This window comes from Brachyhypopomus gauderio, chromosome 1 (genome assembly GCF_052324685.1).
Source record: "Brachyhypopomus gauderio isolate BG-103 chromosome 1, BGAUD_0.2, whole genome shotgun sequence".
Taxonomy (NCBI): domain Eukaryota; kingdom Metazoa; phylum Chordata; class Actinopteri; order Gymnotiformes; family Hypopomidae; genus Brachyhypopomus; species Brachyhypopomus gauderio.
In genome coordinates this window covers 11,517,145-11,540,175 of record NC_135211.1, presented here as the reverse complement: position 1 = coordinate 11,540,175, position 23,031 = coordinate 11,517,145, and the positions used below count along the sequence as shown (strand labels likewise).

Below are 23,031 nucleotides of genomic sequence, written 5' to 3'. Positions count from 1 at the left end.
ACAAACGTGCCACAGAGTCCTCACACATCCTCAGCAATCCTCACTCGCAGAGCACCATGAGAACGTACTCATCACGATCATGAAACCTTCCTCAATCCCCCGTTAGTCATATAGTCATATCTACTCTTTGTGTAAATATGCATAAAATATATTTTTTTACAATTGTTAGCTCTGCTATGTAAAAAAGGATCACAAAGAAACAAATATCCAAAATTCAGATCGAAGCAAGGGAAAACATTAAGACCACCAAATCTTTATTTATGTACAATATGTAAACATTTGTGTTTTCTTGTACTATATACAGTGAATCCCCTGGATCTTTTTTTCTAATTAAGAATAATGTACTCATGGTATCAACAGTCAACAGTCAATGTAATATTAGGTAGGATGTTAACTAAAAGAGTGATACTGTCTGTTATGTAAACCTAAATTATGGCATTTTATAATAAAACAATAAACCAATGATATTCAGTGTCTCAACTTTGGTACCCGGTCTGTTCCACGTAGGCCAGATGAAAATAAAATGCTATTTTCAAAAGTTACAAACTCATAGAAACAAACAAAACAAGGAATAGCAATATATTAAGCGATATATTAAGACTGCTTGAAAAAAAAAGCAGTGGAGAATTGACTCTATAATAACTGTTATAACACTGAAGACAGCTGGAAAAAAAAAAAAATATATATATATATATATATATATATATATATATATATATATATATATATATATATATATATATAAAGAATAAGAGAGTCCAGTTACATGCTCACAATGTAACACTCAAACACGAAACTTGAAAATGGGCACATTTGTGACGGAAGAAGGTAAAAATGTTCCGAGGCGTTACAAAATGTTAAAAAAAGAGGAAAATGTATTCTATTCAGAATTATAAACAATAACCAAACTGATATTTGTTGGTGATAGTCTTTTCTTACTGTACCATATTAGTTTGATAACAAACAAAAAAAGATGACACCTGGCAAATTTTAGTAGCTAATCTACTCAGATAGAGATTACAATTTTAATTTGCAGTTTCAAATTACTTTAGTTATACATAAGCAACCTAAAATAATGTAGTCTTCAGAGGTTCATATTACATAATGAAACATTTGGATAAATTAACATAAATATGAACATAAACTAGCATTCTTCTTTAAAGTCTATCAGTTGTAAAAATAAAATGACATTAAATTAACATATCCCATTTTTCCTTTTTTATCTACCCCCATATAAATCTTATACATAAGGGAAGAGCATAACTTGCAGTGAAAATGTAAAATTACTGCCACTTCACTGTGGCTCTTTTCCACAGTGACAGATGTGACTTTAAGTCTATATTAGGCAACCTTTGTAGTTGGTCTCATATATTTGACACACATACCTTTTTTACCCAGTAAATGTAACATCTGATCATGGGTGTTTCAGTCTCAAGAACCACATTCCTGCTGCCGAGTCACTAGCCTTTTTTGTTGAGGGACAATAAATCAAAGATGTGTTCTGCCTTCTTTCATGTATATGTTCTGTACATCTTGAAATAACTGTCACTTCATTATGAAACATTAAATGCTAAACAAGGGTTGAAAAATGTAAATATGCCATATTTGTCAATTGTGATTTTCTGTGATCTGTGCAGTGAACACACACACACACACACACACACACACACACACACACACACACTAGTGATCACTAGGGGGCTGTGGTGCACAGCAGTTGGGGCTAAGTGCCTTGCTCAAGGGCACTTCAGTCATGGCCTGTGGCCTGGGAATTGAACCCACGACCCTCTGGTCACAAGACTGGTTCAAAATGACTAAAATCCCACAAAAATGAAGTAAGCACCATGGGATTACCGCCTTGTATTAAAAAAAAAAAAAAACCAGGTTCATAGTGGTAATAACAGTTGACATTATGAAGAAAAGTGGACAAGGCTTTCAGAATGAAGCTATGGGCTTCAAAACACCAAGAATCAACTGAGAGACAGCAAAAGAGACAAAAAGTCTTTAAAGTGGTTAATGAAAGCATTAATGCTAGGCTTTGACAATGTGTGTGTGTGGCATACAGGAGATTCAGTGACTTCTGTTTGGCTCTCAAAATTATTACTGAAACAGAGAAATTAGTCAGCTTCTCAAAATTCCACAAGCACAGCTTGGCAAGACAAAACACAAAATACTTCTCTTTTTTTGTTTGTTTTGCTTTGTATTTTTGTAGTGATGTATTTGTCTATGTTTTGTACAGTTATGCAGGTGTAAGTGCAGTTCTCAGACAGACTGTGAGTCTGAGCTAGGACAGACTGACAGTAACATTGTCCTTAGATTTGTTGGCATCATTGTCCTTGTCTGTGGGTGCTGCTGTAGACTCTCGTGGAGAATCCTGACTGCTGGTGAGAGGCCCAGAAGCTTTAGGGATGGCATCTGTGCTTGACTCTGTCTCCGGTTCTTGCTGTGATGATGTTGCTGAAAAAGAGAAAAGGTTTTGGGAGTCAGTTCCTTAAACATACTTCAACTATACAGGGACATAAAAAAAGTGAAGGGGGAAAAAAGTAGACTGTTGGTCTTATCTAGACCAATTTACATATTTATCAGCAAGACACTGGTTGTGTTCCCTGAGAACTTCCCTGAGTGCTTGGTCAGTTCAGCTACAGGAGATGACCATTAACAGATCAGTAGCAGCTCTTAAAGTTTGCAGTCAGTGCATCAGTGCACTCTGTCCTACCAGACTGTGTGCAGGACTTCATGTGTTCTGGCCAGTGCGCCTGCTGGCATGGGTAGTCGCAGTAACTGGTGTTCCAGCAGCAGTAGAAAATGGCCTCCTTCTTGCAGTTGGCACACCACTGCTTCTTCTTGGTCTCGTCCACGGCCTGCTGCTTTTCCACCTCCATCTGCTTCTTCACCTCTGACACCAGCCGCTCTCTCTCCTGCTCCAGACTCTGCCTCATCTCCGCCATGGTCAGTTCTGACAGGGAAGAAATCACAAGCACAGGCGCATAACCACCAAACGGTCGAAAAACCAAACAGTTCACGTATCAAATCTGTTCCTCTATACCTTAAAGCAATCTATGTGAATACAATTAGGAAACTGAACTCTTATGTAGCCATTGAATGATTCACTTGAATTCATGAAGCTTCCCAGTTTAAAAATTATAAAAATAAAAGCACAAACCTAAATTGTGCTTCATCTCGGACAACTCCTGCTGATGCAGCCACTGCAATTTCTCAATTTCAATCCGTAACCGTCTAATCTGCAAAGCAAACGCACAGCATTGCAACCTTCTAATTTACTAACATTTACCGAATTTACTGATTCACTGATTGATTTATTCACATTTGTGGATTTCACAAACACCTACTTCTGCTATTGTGTTTCCTGAGGTGCTCTTGGAAAGGTCGTTGTATATTTCAGTCATTGTCCCCTTGATTGCATCCATTATCTGCAAATACATAAAATAATTGGCAATTCAAACAAACCTCTCAATAATGCACTGGCAAGACCAGATGGACCACAGTGTTACTAAACCATCCTGCATCACACATCGCACCTAGATTGGTCTTCAGAAAAGAAATCAATAAAAGAACGCAAAACAAAATGACTGCACAGGTTTTAAAGTCAATCTTCATTTGTCCATATCTGCGTGGTATGAGGAGGGGAGTCGTCTTCTTACTTTGCTAGTATACTTTGCGATGTCAGCCGCCACATCGGCTGAAGTGGTCGGAATCGGCAGCTCTCCAGTCATGGAAGACGCAGAAGAGGAGGAGCTCAACGCGGCTCCAGCCGTGGTCGCTGCCGCTACGGGCGCGCTGGTAACCAGGGTGACGGCCGACGTGCACGTGCTGTGCGGGGCGTCTTTCTGCTGGACGGCTGAGAGAAGTAAAGATGTTGCGGTTTAATTGTATTTATTGGGGCTCAGGATAGATCTGCTAAGCTGGAATACAGGAGTAGAAAGAATAACATTGGAGCAGGGCAATCAAAATCTTGGCTGTAAATTACAGAAAAAAGTTCATATACAGGACAGTAATGCCTGTCTGTCTGTCTGTCTGTCTGTCTGTCTGTCTGTCTGTCTGTCTGTCTGTCTGTCAGCCACTAGTGATGTTTTTCTTCCCCAACTTAGTGGCATGCAGCATGCTATGCTAATTCCAACAGTTCCAACTGCCAATCTAACCAAAACCAACAGACTATTATAAATCTCTACAGCAGGTCACAGTTTATATCCTTTTGGGAAACAGATAGAAAACCAAGATTAAGGCAACTCTGGCAACTCTATTGGAAATAAACTAGCTGACCATGCTCCAGAGGGGTATAATAATTTGGCTACCAAATCAACACTTTGGAGTTAAATGCAGGTTAACAGCACTTGCAGCCAGACAGCAGAGAAGGACCAAGAGTCATGAAAGAATGGGCATGTATTAGAATAAATTCCCAAGTAAGCATTCAAAGTACTGACTCAGTTACAGTGCAAAAAAACCCCTCGAAAATATGACTGAAAGCTAAAAACTGAAAGTTCACTTCTGAAAGTAGTGGAGAATGAATCCTTGTGTTAAGAGCTGTTAAGAGACCAAAGCTGGTGCCAGTCAGTATCACAACAGCAGATCCAAGAAGCGCAGGACAAACATGAAGAACCCGGGCAGCACCAGAACTGAACGTAATCTATGCGTACTGGCTAAAGAACACAGCTCAGCATGGTCGCACAGCAGAACAAATGACCCAGATGGAAACTACTGGCATCCCAGCCGGACTGACTAACACAATGCGGGACCATACTGGACATATGTTAATAAAACACTCCAACAAGGCACAAACCTCATCCAACCACAGACCAATAACCTGTCCACAACATGGAAGTTCCTGTCAGGAAAACTAGCCACCAGTCTGAATGAGCATGTGTGCAGGTACATGTGCACTGCTCACAAGCGGAATGGTACCAACGCCAGAGGATCCAAGACCAAACAGAACAACCTATGTGTTGCCTGGATACACACTTGGATACTCAAGTGACTGGGCCTGTATGAAAATCATAAGGACTTTCATACAGAGCTCAATGAAACAGTGAGTAGAATGGAGAATGGCAGTAGAAGCCAACTCCAAGACGACTGTCCAGGTTGGGGAACAAGTTGGAGAAACCGGAGGGACAGGCACATTCCAGTACCTCCACACCACAAGACAAGAACTCAAGAATGGGAGCAATAAAATCATGAAGATTGTCATGAAGACCATTGTGCCCTACTAGAGGGGTGCATCACATCAGGCATGAACCAAGGTACAGACTGTTCAAAAGGAATGAATGATTTATATAGCGGCTTTCAAGATACCCAAGGTCGCTTTACAATTTTGAACACAGGTACAAGTCTTACATGATCAATCACACATTGGCGAGAAGCGGCAGCTAATTGCACACAGCGTCCTTTGTACCAGGATCCATAGACCCCTGGGGGACTGAATGGGGTGCAGGAAGGGGAGAGAAGACCATCATCCACCACTGGGCATACAAACACACACACACATTCATGCACAGACACTCAGACAACTGGTTTATTGAACAGAGAAAAACAGACACACATTTAGGGAGAATATGTCAGGGACTGCCAGTTTACCTAACCTCCATGTTTTTGGACTGTGGGAGGAAACCGGAGACCCCGGAGGAAACCCACACAGACACGGGGAGAACATGGAAACTCCACACATATAGGGACTTGAACCCAAGACCCCAGTGCTGAGAGGCAAACATGCTAACCACAAAGCCACCGTATTACCAAAAGGAGCCCAAAAGACAGTCAGCACCAAGTAGAAGTAGGTAAGATACTAGATGGAGAAAACAACCAAGTGGCCAGGATCATATAAACAGAAACATATAAAAGGCACATGAACTGGACCCAAGTATATAAATGGGACACAGAGTGCCAGGAAACAACTAAATTAAAGATCCTGTGGGACTAGATCCAAACAAACAAGGAGGAAAAACCGACCAGACATTGTCACTGTAGATAAGATGCAGGAAACAACAGTCTTAATAGATCGTTGGCAGTCTGAACGAATGGAAAGAGCCCAAGGAAGGAATATGTGCTGGAGAAATACCAGGAAGTAAAAGATGAATGTGAAAGGTTACGACCAAGTTAATCCCAGTGGTGACGAGGACAGTCGGGTGTGAGACCCCTAACACTGGCTCCAGCTTATCCAAGCAGATGACAGAAATGACAGAAATGACCTCAGCCAGGAAGAGCTCAATCCTGATTAGTGTGGTGCACCTTCAGGCCTCCAGGCTTAGCTAGTGTTCATGCTTCCTCGGACTCGCGCGTGAGCGGTTACCCCTCTCCCAGGTAAACAAATTTAAATGAACAACAACCAGAATACGTCTAGTGACTAAAACTACAGTAAAGAAACAAGAAATTGTTCAACTAAAACTACTAATACTTTTCAGGAAACTGTCAAGACTAACTACTAAATTAAAAGCTAGTTAAAATCCCTGTCAAAATGAATGTTGCCCCTGACCTTTAACAGCCTGTCTCGTCTGGTATCGGGTGCCGGCTGCAGGCTGTTGCGTGGCCGTGGGCGAGGCGTGTGCTTGCGTCTGCGCGAGCACCTGCGTCTGCGTGGCCGGCTGCGTCTGCTGCTGTCTCTGCACCTTCTGCATGTGCCACTTCTGAGAAGACGTCTGGAATTTGGCAGCAGGGTTCCACACCACGGCTCGCTGCACTACCGGCACGGTCTCCCGAGGCAGCAGGGGGCGCTGTTTCTTCACCGTGCTGGCGGGGGTGGAGGAGGAGGAGGCTGCCGCAGGTGACGGAGTGGCGTTGGGGGGGGTGGAGGAGGCGAGGGCCGCGGTGCTAGGGACCGCAGAAACGGTGACTACGTTGAGAGGAATGGCCATGGGAGACTGTAGGGGGTCTTTGAGACCTGGTGTGGAAGAGGGGGTCGCAGGAGTCTGGGACTGGGCAAGACTACCTGTAGCAGGGGCCTTACCTACAGCAGAACAAAACATCAAGTCCACTGTAAAGACACACCACTGTCACACTAAATAAAGATTATACAAATGAAAAATGAATTAAATGTCAGTCTAGTCAAGTTATTATTTGCATTAAGATATTATGATTCTCCTATATGTTGGCTATTTAGATAAAACCATGTGCCTGTGTATAGTGCCCTTAAAAAAACACACAGTCAGAATAGTGACAGGAAGTTACCCTCAGTCTTAGAAACTGCGGGCTCTTTGAGTGCAGTGGCAGCAGTCGAGTCTTTTCTGCTCCTCTTCCTCTCTCTTCCTCCTGGCTCTTCTCCCAAATCAATCACTAGCTCTCTCTCTGAGTCCGAGTCCATATCCGCATCATCAGACACGGGCTGCCTGCTTTCCTCTGCCGTTTTCGGTTTGTCTCTTGAACTCGGAGACGCGGCCGCTGCTTTCGATGCTTCTTTGTCCAAGTCGATGGCTGGTTTCTCTTTCGCAGGAGAGACACTTGATCCAGCTCTCTGTGGAGTCTCACCTTTGGGCACCGCATTAGGGGTTCCTGAGGCTTCAACACTGCTGTCCTTGTCTTCACCAACAGGGGGCGACAGCTTAGGCTTCTTTTTGGACGGCTCTTTCTCGGTCTTGTCGTCGGCACTGGAGTCCTGACCACTCTTTGGTTTCTGTTCATCGTCACTGGCGTACTCGCTGTCGCTGGAGTCAGACTTGTCCGAGTCGTCCGAGTCGCTGTGTTCCACACCTTTATACACATCCTCAGATATCTCATCTATACCTGTGCACAGGTGAGCAAAAGTATTACAATTCCAAATATACAAATCCTGCCCGCAAACATAAAGGAAGAACTACGTTATAAATTTGAACTAATTTTTTTATTATTCCATTCTCTTTGTTAATAAAGCATTAATAACAGCTCCGCCCCCTGGTGGCTGCGAGCTCACCCAGCTGTGCCTTGCAGCTCTCGATGGTCTTGTCCAGGTTGAGCTGGAAGCGACTCCTCATCTGTCTCTTGGGGGAGGTGAGGGAGGCCTGAGGGCTCTGATGCTGCTGCTGGACCGACTCACTCAGCTCCTTCAGGTCCATTTCAGCCTTGCTGCGGTCTGGGGTGGCGGACGGGACAAGGCAGCGTGGAGATCAGAACCGGCTTTAGAAATTACGACACGTCAGCCCCTAACTTATGGCCTGCCCATATGGTACAACAAGCTCAACAAGTGTTTTATTATTATGTTTAATTTGTACATTAATGAGAAGCAAGCAGCAGCCTACCGAGGTTCAAGTTTAGAATGCCACCTGTGGTGGGCGTTTTCTCCTGTTTGATGGGTGTGCTGGGGCCCGTAGAGTGGAAAGGTTTGGGGCTGTCCACAGCACTGCCTGCAGGACCAGCTCGGGCAGCAGCGGGGGACGCTACGGAGAACAGTGTGTGGGTTAAACTGTTTGCATTTACTGCAATTCATATATGCTAAATGTGGCCAATGTTAAATAAAGGAAAGGCCAGGTGCAGCATTGCTCAGTGGCAGAGAGTCCATGTGGTACATGTTTTAAAGTTGTTTTTCTACACTTTAATACAGTCATTTTCAACTCGTCTAAGGAATTAGGACTCTAAATGACCTCCAGAAGAAGGAGGATACAGCATCCCCAAGGATGGAACAGAATCAGTGTGCTAACTCACTCCACCTTTAATTTATAACTGGCAAATCAACCACAGAGTAGCACAGAAAGATGTGGTGTACAAGATGATATAGCCGTCTGCTAGTACCTGTACTTTCCAGAGACTCTTCTCCTGTGCTGTGGTGGGGTAGAGGTACTCTCGTCTGGCTCTTTTCTGCTCCCTCTTGCTCACCATCAGAGCCAGTATGGGCCGAGGAGTTGGTGCTCATTGGTGAACGAGGTATGTCCGTCATAGAGATCCGCCTTCCGGTTCCTCCTCCGCCAATCCCTCCTGACATCATGTTTTTGCCCACAAGCATCTTGGGTGATGCAGTCATGTCAAAGCTAAACTTGATCTTCTCCTGTTTTTCGGGTTTGACCGAGCCTGCGCTGGGGTTTGCTGGGTCAAGAAGCATTTGGAACTGGTTGTCAGGTGTGTAGGGCGTGCGGAACGGGGCATAATTGAAGACTCCAAATTTTTTTCGGATGTTCTCAACATAGACTTCCATCTCCTGCATTGCACTATTGAAGATGCTCTTGGTCTTCTTAACTGAGAAAGGGATCTCTTTAGACATGAGGTAGCAGTTGTTGATTGGTAACCAGGCTCTGAAAATGGAATACAATAGAACTGAATTGAACTGAAATAGAATCGAGCAGAACAGTATAGAACAGAATAAACCTACACACGTCACTGAGTTTCATCTCAATGGACCCACTGTTTCTAACCTGTCATGCTGTCCAAAGAATCGAGCATCCACTTGTCCATCTTTGTCTCGTAGAGCTTTGGCAGGCCAGAATGGAAACCCCTTTAGTTTGGCCCACACTAAAGGATGGGGGTTACTCTAATATAACCAACGAGTAACATAAAGGAATAATTATTTTAATAGACATACATTTTTAAAGCTATTTTAAAACATCTTGATAGCCAACAGTGCACAGACAATGGGAACTGACAACTAGGTAAGAAAGCTGATTATCTCACTGAAAACTGATTAAGTAATTGAGTAGATTAATAATACTAGTTAATATGGCAAATGATACTACTTACACAAGGCTCACAAAACCAGTTCTCTCTCTTCTGGCAGGCTGAAAGATAGCACTCTGGACAGACCTCGATCTCATTCATCTAGAGAGCAGACGACTGGTCTGAAACAACTAGCGCCAAACTCTGCAAGCTTATTTTAACTTTGGGATTTTTATTAAACTCTGTTAAAATCTGCTTTACTCACTTCGTGTTCACAGATTTTTACAATAACTTTAGCTGTTGCTGTGAGCTTATGATTTCCTGGAGGAAAAAATAAATAAAGACAAAGAATTCAGAATGTTTTTCAGCAAATCAATAACAACTGAAATATCAATACGAGGCCAGGAGTGTTATGTCCAACCTCCATTGTAAATAATGCAGTTGTGCAAAATCCATTTGACATCAGCCAAGAAAGCTTCAGTAGAGCCATATAATTTCTTTTTGATATTCTAGAAGGGAGTAGGGAGAAAAGTCTTATACAACTCAATACCAAAGAAAATACAATGTCCAATTTACACCTATTTAGACCCATGTACACCTATTTTTGAAAGAGTTTTTTGTTTGTTTGTTTACCTTTTCTAATGTGCACAGATCCATGGGATGAAAGATATACTCTGCGTAATCAGGATGCTGTTCAAGGCACACCGGCTTCTGAAACGGTTCTGTCTGGATTCAGAGAGAAAGGAGACACAGAGCCTGAGGAAGTGGTGGCAGGTTTAATGGTTTCCCATGGAGCCCTGCCTGTACTTTTTGAATTATAGTCCACCAGAATCATGTGTTAGCCAGACCTCAGCTCCAGAGTGAGTGTCCAGCGCACAATTTACCTCAGATGAAGCATAAACTTTTTTCCATCCTAAAATAAACTGATCAGCCATTGATTTAATTCCATGTTTCCTTTATAGAAGAGCACTAACATGGCTTTCACTGTATTATTCTACATGGCATTTGGAACCATGTTTACAAATACATTTAACCAGTGAGGGACTGTTTCACTAGCATTGGTTTGACAAGGTCAAGAATTCAACTGTGGGAACAGCTGAAAAACGACCGGCTGAACTCCTTGACAGAAGAAAAACATCACAGCTTTGCACCAAATGTTGTAGGAGAACTAAAAGAAGTCAGTTAACCTATGAAGCATAAATTTGCTTAAAACAGGGTCATGGCCAGTTTGATTTCAGGTCTATTCTGGATGTTGACCAAAAGTACAGCTTGGGCCATCACTACACCACCTCATTTACTACCGCTCACCACCCACAGAACCAGGGATTACATCAAGAACAGATTAGAGCTGAGGGGCTGGGCAAAATGGCACAGATGTAGTGTCACAATACCTGAAGATGTCTACGCAACAAATTATATATCACAATATCTTGTCTATGTTTCTTTAATAAAGGTTTATAGGTTGGACCAGAAATAGAAATGCACCTTCAAAACAAAAAGAAAAAATACAGTCAAAATGAGTGCACACATTTGTTCTAAATAAAAAAGGCTAAAGGCTGGCTAAAAAAATAAGATAACATTATAATGAACTATCATCCAATCAGCTCCTTGAAATCCCAACACTCTATTAGACTATTACATGTTTTTTATAAAAAAAAACCATGTAATTCTGACCAGTTGTTCTGGTCAGTGTCAGTATTTGCTCAAATTGGTGACAATATTGGTGATACGCTTAGAAAAAAAAAAGTATCATCATGTAATTCATCACAATAATGATATCATATTGCCCATCCCTGCTGCAGCACCACACAAACACCCCACTCCAAGCACATTAGAAGAGGACAGTGCAGAGAAGAGAGGAACTGGAATATAATGGAGGGCATGTTACCCAATGATAAGCTTTTTTCTGAGAGCCAGGAGAATGGGAAGACTGAGATGATGTGCGAGGGTGATCCTGAAAGAAAGCAAAGGGCGGGGAGCTGTATGTTCACCATGAGAGGTCAGAGGTCAGAGCCCATACCACCAAGCTCCTCAGACAGATAATACAGAAGGAGATCAGCACATTTGGGAATTAATCCCTGAAAGCGGCATGAGGCAAAATGGTAGGGACTTTACATTGTTAAACAGGTGCAGCTCTAAATGGACTGTCACTAGGGTCAAAGGGCAGGAAGAGAGTGGTAATCAAAAAGCAAGAAAACAAAAAAAAACTGCTCTAGAACTTTACGGTGTGGCAACTGGTTCTGAAATGATGAAAAACAAAATAAAAGTCCTTCTGTCTTCCTCAGCGACATGACAAAATGTTCCATAGAGCAGCTCTAAAGGCCTGGAGATGCACTGTAATAACTTAATTCGGAGCATGATCCGACCATCGGCAGGCATTTGTCAGATTAAAAGCTTTCAAACATTGCTCGACTAATCAGAGAGAGAGAGAGAGAGTGTAAGAGACAGAACACTTACACCTGGCTGTTTCATCTTCTGGAGGGCAAACTTTAGCAGGTAGGACAGCTGGTCTAGTGTGAGCATAGTCATCGCCTTGCTTTGAGTTTCGATGCATTCCGCTACTGTTATTTTCTGAAAGACAAAGCAAGACAGGACAGTGATCTAGAGAACTACACGCTAAATCATCCTTAGGAACATCTTTCATTTCAAGCTCTTTCAATGCCATATCATAAATGACCATATTGCTTGGTCCATTTGACCTTTTTTTCAATCGCAAAAGTGATTTTGCTCACATAAACTGACAGAAGGTATAATATCCCTTCCCCCTATAGGCACAGGCAGAGTCATTTCTGGCGTGCTGACATCAGTGCTAGCGTGAGCTGGTACCTCACACTCGGGGCAGAACCAGTCCCCTTCAGGCTCTGCGGCCAGTTTGAGGCACTTTGCGTGGTAGACGCGTGGGCAGAGCTCACAGCAGAGCACCTGCCCCTCGCGGTGGCACACCCAGCAGTAGAAGTCGTTCCTGCCGTCCTGCGGTACAACATCAACAGGGTCTGTGGTGAGTGCGGGCTGCTTCACATAGTAAAAGGGACCGTGTCTTAGTTCGGACTGGAATGCAGGCAAGAGAAACAAGAGAGTTGGGGTTTCAAAATACAGGTACTGCAGATTACAAGACATACAGGTAACACATATCAAGGATGGACAGAATGATGCAGAGAACACTGTATATATGGACAGTAGCACACTTAGATTATTATTACTATTGTTATTATATATTTTGTTTTGGAGTTCTGATGTCAAATTAGAAGACTTCATACATAAAATACAAGTTTTGTGAGACTCAGGAGAAGCAAAACTTCCTTCAGCAGTGCAGGTTGAGCATTCGTTTCAGAACGTTCTTACATTGCACGGCATTACACACCACTGTCCTTGCTTGCCTTATTGTCAAAGTGTGGTATCCATGTAAAAGAATATAACTGTACACCTCAGACCTCAGTTAAATAAATAAATCAATGCCAGGGATTTGGTAATCCCTTTGACCGACTGGGCCAAGGAATCACCTGATAAGTACAAAACATGACATGAGGTTTGTCTATATTCTCTATACACACAACACTTTGAAATAAGGCAATTGAAGCACTGCGTAATGAATCCAGTACCAGTCCAAAATTTGGATACACCTGTCTGAATACTTGATTTTAGGCACTTTAATTTAAACTTAGGAGATGTTTATGCTTAATAAAATAGTTTCTAAGACAAATGTGAACAGTGTTAGTTTATATGATATGAGGCTATATATGAAATGCTTTCCAGAACAGGAATATAATAAAAAAGCATAAAATAGACTTACAAATTTATTTTAAAATGCCCCTCAATAAATATACTTAATTCAGAACTTCAGCTCTTTACCGTACAAATTATCAGCATTTCTAAAACTTTCTTCAGGACATTAGTGTCTGGTTAAGTGAACAAGAATGTCTGAAGTCAAATAAAAAATCAACTAGTCTGAAGCATTTAAATAATTTGTTTATTTGCATTTAAACAAATGTTTGACATTTGTTTGACAGCATGATCACATGATGTTTTTTTTTTCATTGTTTTGATATTTGTATTGATTTTATTTTTATGTACAGTAGTAGGCATGGCCAAACTTGGCTGGTACTGTATTTGATGACCTACCAGGCACAAGCACTACAAAAATGATTTTATACACCTGCTCATAAGCAGGTTCAGCTCCCAGGCAATCAGCTGAGTCTGACTAACGCCAGAGCAAGAACACACCCTGCCTTCACCCTTGATAACCAAGACTGTCAGAAGGGCTGTCTCGCCCTTTTCACGACGTCTCGCGAGACGTGATGAGCGATATGACATGATGCATCACCACAGAAAAAGTGAGCGATGTCAAAAGGCGCTGGTGTTTGGTACTGGCGCTGTGAGGGGCGGGGAGCAGCGGCCCAGACCCACCTGGTCTTTGCTGCTGTTGACGGCTCCCGGTTTCTTCTTCTTCTTAACGGGGCTTGGGGACGTTTCTGAAGGAGAGTGTCCGTTGGAAGAGTGAGGGGAACTGGGCACCTTGCGTTTAGTAGTGCGATCTGACCCCGGGTCAGACACTGCACAAAACAAACACAAATCACACTAATAAAAATGTAAACAAACAAACAAACAACAACAAAACCAAATCAGGGACACTACAGTACAATGACTAGAAGATACAGGTATTAATACAGGAGAAGGTGAGATGATGGTCTCCTCACCTTTGGATCGTGTTGCAATCTCCATCCCTTCAGTCACATCTGACTCTGTCTTCACCTCCTCTTCTGCCAAACTGCCACACAGAAAAGAAAGCTAAGTCATTATAATGAACCTTTAGTATTCAACACAGCTTTTGTAAACCCACCAAAAGGCCATAGTTTGCTTGGCTCTGACAGAGGGTTAACTTGCCAAAGAAAAGAATGTGAATTCAGGTTAAATTCCCAGCTGTGCCATTTCCCAAGACACAGGTGGATATGTTCTCACTTGGATGGCAAGGGTACATTATACTCCACCACCACCCCCACCCCACATTCCAACACAACATATAAGTAATGTCTCTGCATGGTCATGCTTAGCATCCACTCCTAAACGCTAACAATGCCACGCGGTCAGCAGCTTGGAAATATACGACTGTGTTCAGATGCAAAAGAATGCCTCACCTATGCCTTCATTCTTCACAGCCTAATTTTACTCGCAACAACTTTACAGAGTGAAATATAAACACACAATGTAAAAGCACAACTCCAGCACGACTCATAACAACACGACTCTTCGAGGGGAATAAACGTAGGCGGTCATATTTACTCGGCCAACATTATTGTGGCAAACAAAGCTTGCATGGGAAGGGTTGCAAACAGGGGAGTGAGTGACCACACTGCAGAGTCACTGAGAAGTTCCAGTTAAGGAAGTTGGGGTGTGGGAGGGGGACAGGCAGAAGCTTTGATGCAGCCAAGAAGTCTCATTGAATTTGTCGTCTCCGGTCTGTTATTTCCACCGCTTTGAATGTGGAGGACAGAGAAGTTCCTCAGTGAAAGAGCTCCTTTGACAGAAGCTCAGGGTCTCCCCGAGAGTCTTTGCGGGAGGCTGTTCACAAACAGAGGTCTACACTCCATGTGCAAATCCGGACAGAGCAAATCCTAATGCAGAGGTCCCTTTGTTTGTAAATAAAAACTAACAAATCACAATCAGTGAGAAAGTCTCCACTGACTTGACCACTTGGGTAACAGGAAGGCCGCCTTAAAGTCAAACCTGTGTGAAAAACTGACAGGCCATATCTCAGAACCCAAACTAAAACAAAACTGCATAGATTCAAGATTTAATTTTTAGAATCATAATTTTTATATGTTGTTTTGTCTTGAACAGAGCAAGAAACAAAAGCAAATATTAGCAGAATCAGCTACGAAGATAATATAACAGGGCTGTGCATGAAAACTAAATAATGCATCCGGAGGGTGAGCTGAAACAGCCTTCCCCAGTGCCAGAATGCCACTAGCAGTATGCAGCCACAGCACGAGTGCAGCCGTGCAGAAACAAAGATGGTTAAACATTAAATCATTCACCTGACATATTTAACAAAATGAGGTGGAGAATCACACAGATTCTGTTAAACATTCTCCTAGTTTTACAGGCCTCCAAACCCACACACACACACAGTGATGGCCTTGCTTACGACGCAGTGAGCACAGGTGCATTATGAGTGTTTTCAATCCCTGTCCAACGAAAAAAAAAAAGGTTTTTTTAAAATCTACAGCCAAGCAATTTCAGCCCATACAATGACGTATGGTGGTGTGTGTTGCAGGCTGACCGGCTGCAGGATGACAGCCAGGCTGGCTTCCTGCACACCGTGCCCTGCTGCCTGCCGCTCATGCACCACACTCAACTGCACACCACACTCCGCTCCATTAAGAATACCACCATCCGCTATCTGCAGTACACACACTCAGGCAGTCTAAACAAAGAGCAGTGGGAAAGAGGAGATGGGTGTCTATTTCTGCATGTTTGCCTAAGATTCAAGCTGGAGCTGAGAGGTTAAAAAACTCATTCGATTACAGTTTAAATTGTGGCATTGTAAGGGGGTTTAGAAGACATGTTGACTATAGAATGCCACTTCTCAGAAATAAAAATATAATTCATTTAGAGGCAGGAATATCTTTGTCTTCCCATACACTTCCTTAGGTCTGATTCCTGCACACCTCTAGGAGAGAACATGAAAGAACACACACACACACACACACACACGTGCACGCGCGCACACACACACACACACACACACGACAACATCTCCAGCACTTGGCCATCTTGGCCTTCTTCTCACTTAAACCCTGCATGTACCATGTATCCCTGTGTGTCCTCAGCCACAAACATTCCCCTTGCACAATCAATATCACCATATGCATCTGGCACAAACCTTCATACAGCAAGGCAGCATAATACACAGAAAATCATTCCTTCTCTTCAGTAAATCACATCACACTAACATCACATTAAGTCCAATGTAAAACAATTGACACACAACAGCATACCTTAATTTTCTTTACGTGCACAGTACAGATTCTTCAGGCAGGGCCCTTTTTTTTATTTTTTTTCTCAATTATATTAGCTGTAAGGAATGAGACAAAGATGGGTGCAGAATTTTCCAGAAGGGCCTTGCTCTCCCTGCTGCTCTCAGTGCGATTGTCAATCTTTAACCTCAGCTGTGGGCTGCCGATTGGTTTGAGAGCCACACGGAGGCGCGTGATTGGGCGGCGGATGCTGTGTGGCACGCTGGCTCTCCCTTCTCCCCTCTCTCTGCTCCGATCCACTGCTGCAATGCAGGGTAGAGCTGCTTCTGCCATCCACCATCAAAAACACGCTCCCAACCACACTCCATTTCTCCCAGAAAACCCTCACGGAGAAGGAACGTGTGCACGCGCCCGAGAAAGCTCCCGCAGCACCGTGACAACCGCACATCACGCCACTTCCCTTCCCTCTACCTCCCTTCTCTAATGGCTTACAGCAGTCTCAGGCGTCCATTTTGTAGATGTTCTAAGCTCGCCGTGGCAACTGTGAGAACACAGGCTTTGCCAGTAGAGCGGCTCACAGGAATGCAGCAAGGGCCTTGCACACACACACACACACACACACACGCACGCGCACGGAAACAAAGAACATAACCAGAAGGAAAATGTTACCTGCCTTTGTAGTAATCAGCTGTTCTTGGACAATACTATCTTCCATTTAGCTCTTCATTCATGAGGATTTACAAACAGACAACCACCAAGTTTATTTTTATGGTGTGTATACATGTATGTATGTTTATATACATACACACACACACACACACACACACACACACACACACACACACACACACACACACACACATATATAAGTCAATAATTGCATGTAGTAATTATCTACCAGTTGTGATTAAAATATTGTCACTCTTGCTAAACTTATTATGTGGTCGATTGACTGGACTATATCAGTATACCAATAAAAGCACATTTAAGAATTAGATTAATAATCATCATGATAACACAATACTGATATTTTTTTAATGGCACTACTTAAAATGCAACAATATGCTACATCGCACCATCAGTCAGGATCAGAGGGCTTTTAATGGAGGGATCTTAACACAGATCTGGCCTGACTTGATCAAAGTGGCCTCCTGCTGATCAGAGGAGGGATATTTTGGCCTCAGAGACCATTTATCTAACCTCACTTTATTTCAGTGGGTTCTCTCCTACGCCTCCGTTCTACAAACAGCCAATGAAGTCATTTCCTGAAAACAACAGCATACACTCACACGGTAGCGGTAAAAAAAAACTCCCTACATGAAAATAGAATACGTCGCAAAAATAATTCTTGACCTATTCTGAAATCTAAACAGAATATACTCAATTAGACAGTATGTATACATCAGTATGCTTCTTGTCTTTATGGCCTAACCAAGATACTAAGAGATTTCTGTCTAAAACCATCTGGCCTCTCGTCTCCACTACATGTATACTGTATACAGGATGAGGCCTGCAAGCTACAAGCCAAAAAGAGGAAGATCACTGAAATGGCAGTCAGCTCCTGCAAGAATCGAGTTTTGACAAAACGACTGTATCACACAACCCACGAGGTCCACGTCAATGCACATCAAACCCAGAAACCTTTCAGGATGAAACACAAACTAAATAGCTAAGAGCAGAAAAAGGTACAGTTCATCTGTGTGCATAATATAGCCTTCCATTTCTTAATTCCTCCGGCAGATGGTCTACCAGAAAAACCAAAGCAAAGAGTTGCTGCCGTTTTATGGATTAGCCTACAGTCAAGAGCAAAAGCCACTGGCAGCAGTAAATCAACAATTTCAGTAGTGCATATAATGCAAGCCATGAGTCAACAGTGCAGAGAGGCTCTCTGCCATTCTGCAGTTCAGGTTTTCCCTTCCTGCCCCAGCTGCTGCCTAGCCCACAGGGCCTTCCATTTTGAGAGGGCTGGCCTGTGACAACACCTCACACTGCTGTGATCCTCTCCCAGTCCTGCTCCCTGCCAGCATGATCAACACCACAGCTGGGAGAAAGCACAGAAGGCCATTTTTTGTCATGGTTGTCTGTGTACAGGGCTCACAAGTATAGCAGAAGGAGACAGAAAGACAGAGAGAAAGGGAGAGACAGAGAGAAGGAGAGAGAGAGAGAAGGAGAGAGAGATTGCTCAGCCCTGTTCCTGTCAGGATCCAGATCTGTAGAGTTGGGATAGGATTTTCTTTACCACCACCCCAGATTAAGAACATCATTTATGTGTTAATACATTAAACAACATTACCAGGAATGCTAAAGATGAAGTGTAACAATAGAAAATCAAGCTTACCTCTGTGGATGCATGGCTAAAAAGACTTGTGTGTAATGTCAGTGCTTGTTAAAACATGGAGGACAGCCCTCAGCCCTCTCACTACATGAGCATAGGCTCGGCACTCCAAGCCAGCCGAGCCAACATTCTCATAAAAGCCATGCAGTGATTGGATGACGCTCACTTACAGGATGGAAGACCGCAGCTGATTGGCTGAGACATTTCCTGACTGAGTGCCTTTTGTTTAGCACAAGCAGGCTGTAGCCGTGTTAGGCAAAGAACCTAGGCCTTCACCAAGAAATGCAAACTTAACAAATCAAGACTGATCCAGATTTTTTCAAACATCTACTTTATGATATTTAAATATTTTTAAACTTTAAGATTGTATTTTAAAAAGCAACACAACGTAAGGCTTTCACAGTACAGGTCCAAAGCCAACCAGCTAAAAGGGGCCATTGTTTCTATGGTCCTTCACTGAAGTTAAATGGACCACCAAGAAATGTCAAATGACACTATACACAAACAGAAAACCCTTCATTGAAGTCAGTGCTTTTTAACCTACATGTTGCAGTTTGAATGATCTAGGACACTTGAATTAGACCATCATGTGTACAGACAATAATCTTGATTCATTCAGTCCTTTATAGTAAAGTTAATATTTTCAGTGGCAGAAGTGGACATTTTATGGAAGTGAGGTGTTGAATAAGTTAAACTGCTGTGGTGTGGGTATTGGGTATAAAGTATACCATGGTTTTATATGACATTATGAATTAGGTATTTTAAATTCCATACTTTTGAAACATTAGAAATTGTAATCTAACACTGACACACCAGACTTTACATTACCAACATCTGTCCATCAATAGCTAAGCAGAATGAAAGCCACTGAAGATGACAAGACACGGTGCTACAGGTACAGAACAGGAAGCTGCCTAGAGCAACCTTGCAGACAACAGTGTTAGCAGCCAGCACTATTCACTGAAAATGGTATGTGTGATTTTATTATCTGGCAGTTTTTTTAGTTAATAATTAGTTAATAAATAACAGTTAATGATTTAAATAAACGCCGATTATTTTCAGGACAATGACTGCTACATTATCTAACCACTTAATGGCCAATGGAGCATTTACTCTTTACTGGTATTTGAAGACATTACAATTAAATGCCGTGGCTGAGTATCCTAAAGGCAAATGTTTCATTCCCCTGTCATGTTTGTTGCGCCATCCTATGGTCACAATATGCAATACAATTATTACAATAATACATTCAATTATATATCAAACGAGGACTGTATTTCAACGTTATATAAGAAGTAATTTGGACTTTCGATGTATCGTTGTTATTATTATTGTTACTGCGGTGTTATCCTCTCTATTGTCGTTGTGCTCTCCAACGTTTCACTGTAGCTAGTGAGTCACAAATTTCATCTGAACTACTTTATCACTTACACCTCAGATTCGGTCGCACTGCTCATGCCATATCTAGTTATCGAAATAGCTGATTATTCTTCACTAGCAAAAACGTTTGATAAATACTGGACGGTATTGTGGTTTCTGAACACTAACCTAGACTTAAATAATGTGTTTTTTCATTGGCACTTATTTAGACGGCTTCTGGGGGAGATTGCCAAGCTAGTCCGAACTTACATTATCTTCAGTCTATGAAGAGAGCCTGTCATTCTACCTCTGTAGGTGGTTTTCTTACATTTATAGAGGGCCGTTTCATATTCATTCTGCGTTTAATGTCATTTCTGAATATTTACGACCACGGTAGCCAACTATTTAGCAGGCTGCCACGTACAAAAGCCTCAAGATTACGTGGTGTTAAAACTACATCATGCCTGACAACCGAGCATGACTGTGAGTGTTTGCTGATGATCTGCGATCTTGATCTCGGAGGGAATCTAACCACAAATCACAACTAAATTGGGCATTGTAACTACACGCTGGAGATGCGACATCTAAAAGAACATTTAGAGAGATACCAGATCTAATTCTTTAGTTTACACTCATTCTTAATATGACATTAAATCATTTTGACAATCAGTTTCACTCCCTATCGAAACCACTGCAGAAGAAATCGATGTATGTTCTTCACCTTCTCTTTTTTTAGTTGTGTGGATTAGGTTTAAAATAACATTTAATGAGTTAAATGTCATATTTACTATGAGAAATACGTTTTTCCTATCAAGGTTTACGATTGAGCCATTTCCAAAATTGAAAAAACAACCACTAGATGGAGCTGTTCGGCTTGGTGGTGTCTGAACTGTGGTCTTTGCTGAAGACAGCTGTCTGTGAGACACCCTGCTGCATTAATAAATCAAAATACACACACACACACACACACACACACACACACACACACACACACACACACACACACACACACACACACACACACACACACACTGAGATGGCTCATCTAGTCTAAACATTTGATGATACACTGAGAAAATGTGTTACATGTTGATTTCATCCGCGCTTACCTTAAAAAATCTATTAATAGACGGAAGGCAAATGTGAATCTTTTGTCACGAGTCTCAATAGCAAAAAGGCTTGACAATGCCTCGGTTAAAAATATTCGGTGAAATAGTACATGTATTTGAGCACCTTATTTTTTACATTCAGTCTGTGGACTGAATGAAAGCAGTTACCTTGCACTTGATACACAAACATGCATAATAGAGTTAAATGTTGAAGCCCCGTGTGCTGGAGGGGGATGGGTGAGAAAAGTTAAAGCAAGATGATTGGACGTTTGCAGGTAGGTGATCTATAGGCAAAGACGATTAGGGGCTATCTCCTGTCTTTTCAAACTGCTATCTCCTGTCCTTTTGAAAGAAGGCACAGAGAAGAGGGAGGGGTCAGAGTTTGAAGGGGAACGCATCTCTCACACATTGTAGGGGGGGTGGGAGGTAAAGGTTTTTTTGCTGGGAAGTGGGGGAGGGCCACAAACAGGAGGAGGGGCCTCTGCTGGATCTCAGAGGAATGTTGAAACATTCTCTGCTTCCCACATGCATGTGCACACATATGTTGAAATGCCCATACGTTTAAGATGGAGGTGACTACTTTTACGAAAACGAAGAACCAACCGTTTTGCAAAAGCAATCAAAGTTGCTAGTGTGTTATAGAAGACAGGTTTAGAAGACAACGCAAATAAAAACGGAAGTTCTGAATGTAACATTTTAAGTTTTTCTTTCTTTGATTTCCTTATGTAACTCTTAGGTTTAATGTCCCATTTGCAAGTCCATATTAGTGGTCCTTAGAAGGCAATGAGCTAATTACTATGGCCTCTCTATCTCTTTCTCACGCACAGACACTCTCTCTCACACACACACACTCTCTCTGTCTCTCTCTCTCTCTCTCTCTCTCACACACACACACACACACACACACACACACACACACACACACACACACACACACACACACTCTCTCTCTCTCTCTCTCTCTCTCTCACTCACACTCTCTGTCTGTCTGTCTCCGAATCTCTCCCGCTCCCTGTCTTTCCCCTCCCCCTCCGGCTTCCTCCCTCCCTCGGCTGTCCAACCCCACCTCCCCCCACCAGTGTTCTCCAACAGTTGAAATTCTACACTGGTATGCCTGTGAGGTCACCATGGAGACAGTGCTGGTACTACCTTCTTAGTGGTCTTCAGAGGGCATGGTACCTACAGCATCTATAGAAAAGAAAAGTAAGAAAATAAATAAATATAGGGAAACATCAACCTGCTGGTGCAACTCGCCTACAATGTCAAAGTCTCTTTGTATATACGATGCACTATGTGTAGTGTTTGAGGTTAATGAAGACTGATTTTCGTAACATACCTCTGCACTGAATTAATGCCTGAGTAATTAAGTTTATATTAAATACTTTATAATTCGTTATTTAAAAATTGACATCTCTAAGTAAATAACTTGTGTGGATTATATACAGAGATAAATGATATTGCATGTATTTTTTTCTATTTATTGATTCTAATTTGACACTGATCTAATGCTAAAGTGTAGATCAAACGTTTTTATTAAAATTCAGCCCTTCTACTGAAGAAGCTTAAACTACGTAAATTTACATACCGGCATACACACCAGGCCTACGTGACGATTAACTCTCCGCGTGAGCTAAAAATAAACGCACTATATATATTTTTTATAATATCGCTACAACTTCCCATCTCCTAG

General features: G+C 42.2%; 1 protein-coding gene across 7 annotated transcripts; it reads right to left on the bottom strand.

The window, feature by feature from the left end:
- Positions 1 to 232: 232 nt before the first annotated feature.
- zmynd8 (zinc finger, MYND-type containing 8) lies at positions 233 to 22,960 on the bottom strand. Of its 7 annotated transcripts, none has more exons than XM_076996245.1 (22): positions 22,927 to 22,960; positions 22,491 to 22,529; positions 14,259 to 14,329; positions 13,969 to 14,114; positions 12,391 to 12,612; positions 12,022 to 12,135; positions 11,453 to 11,518; positions 10,198 to 10,290; positions 9,986 to 10,073; positions 9,830 to 9,885; positions 9,649 to 9,726; positions 9,327 to 9,442; positions 8,710 to 9,206; positions 8,220 to 8,357; positions 7,895 to 8,053; positions 7,177 to 7,728; positions 6,485 to 6,955; positions 3,663 to 3,859; positions 3,351 to 3,431; positions 3,164 to 3,242; positions 2,717 to 2,956; positions 233 to 2,457 (listed from the first exon to the last, which is right to left on the bottom strand). In XM_076996245.1, exons 3-22 carry the CDS (start codon positions 14,281 to 14,283, stop codon positions 2,285 to 2,287), a joined length of 3,591 nt encoding a protein of 1,196 aa, XP_076852360.1. In that variant the 5' UTR covers positions 14,284 to 14,329; positions 22,491 to 22,529; positions 22,927 to 22,960; the 3' UTR covers positions 233 to 2,284. The 7 variants fall into 7 exon arrangements, with proteins under 7 accessions (XP_076852360.1, XP_076852342.1, XP_076852330.1 ...); XM_076996227.1 differs by lacking the exons at positions 22,491 to 22,529; positions 22,927 to 22,960 and adding exons at positions 17,212 to 17,259; positions 18,877 to 18,952; XM_076996215.1 differs by lacking the exons at positions 22,491 to 22,529; positions 22,927 to 22,960 and adding an exon at positions 18,877 to 18,992.
- Positions 22,961 to 23,031: the final 71 nt, after the last annotated feature.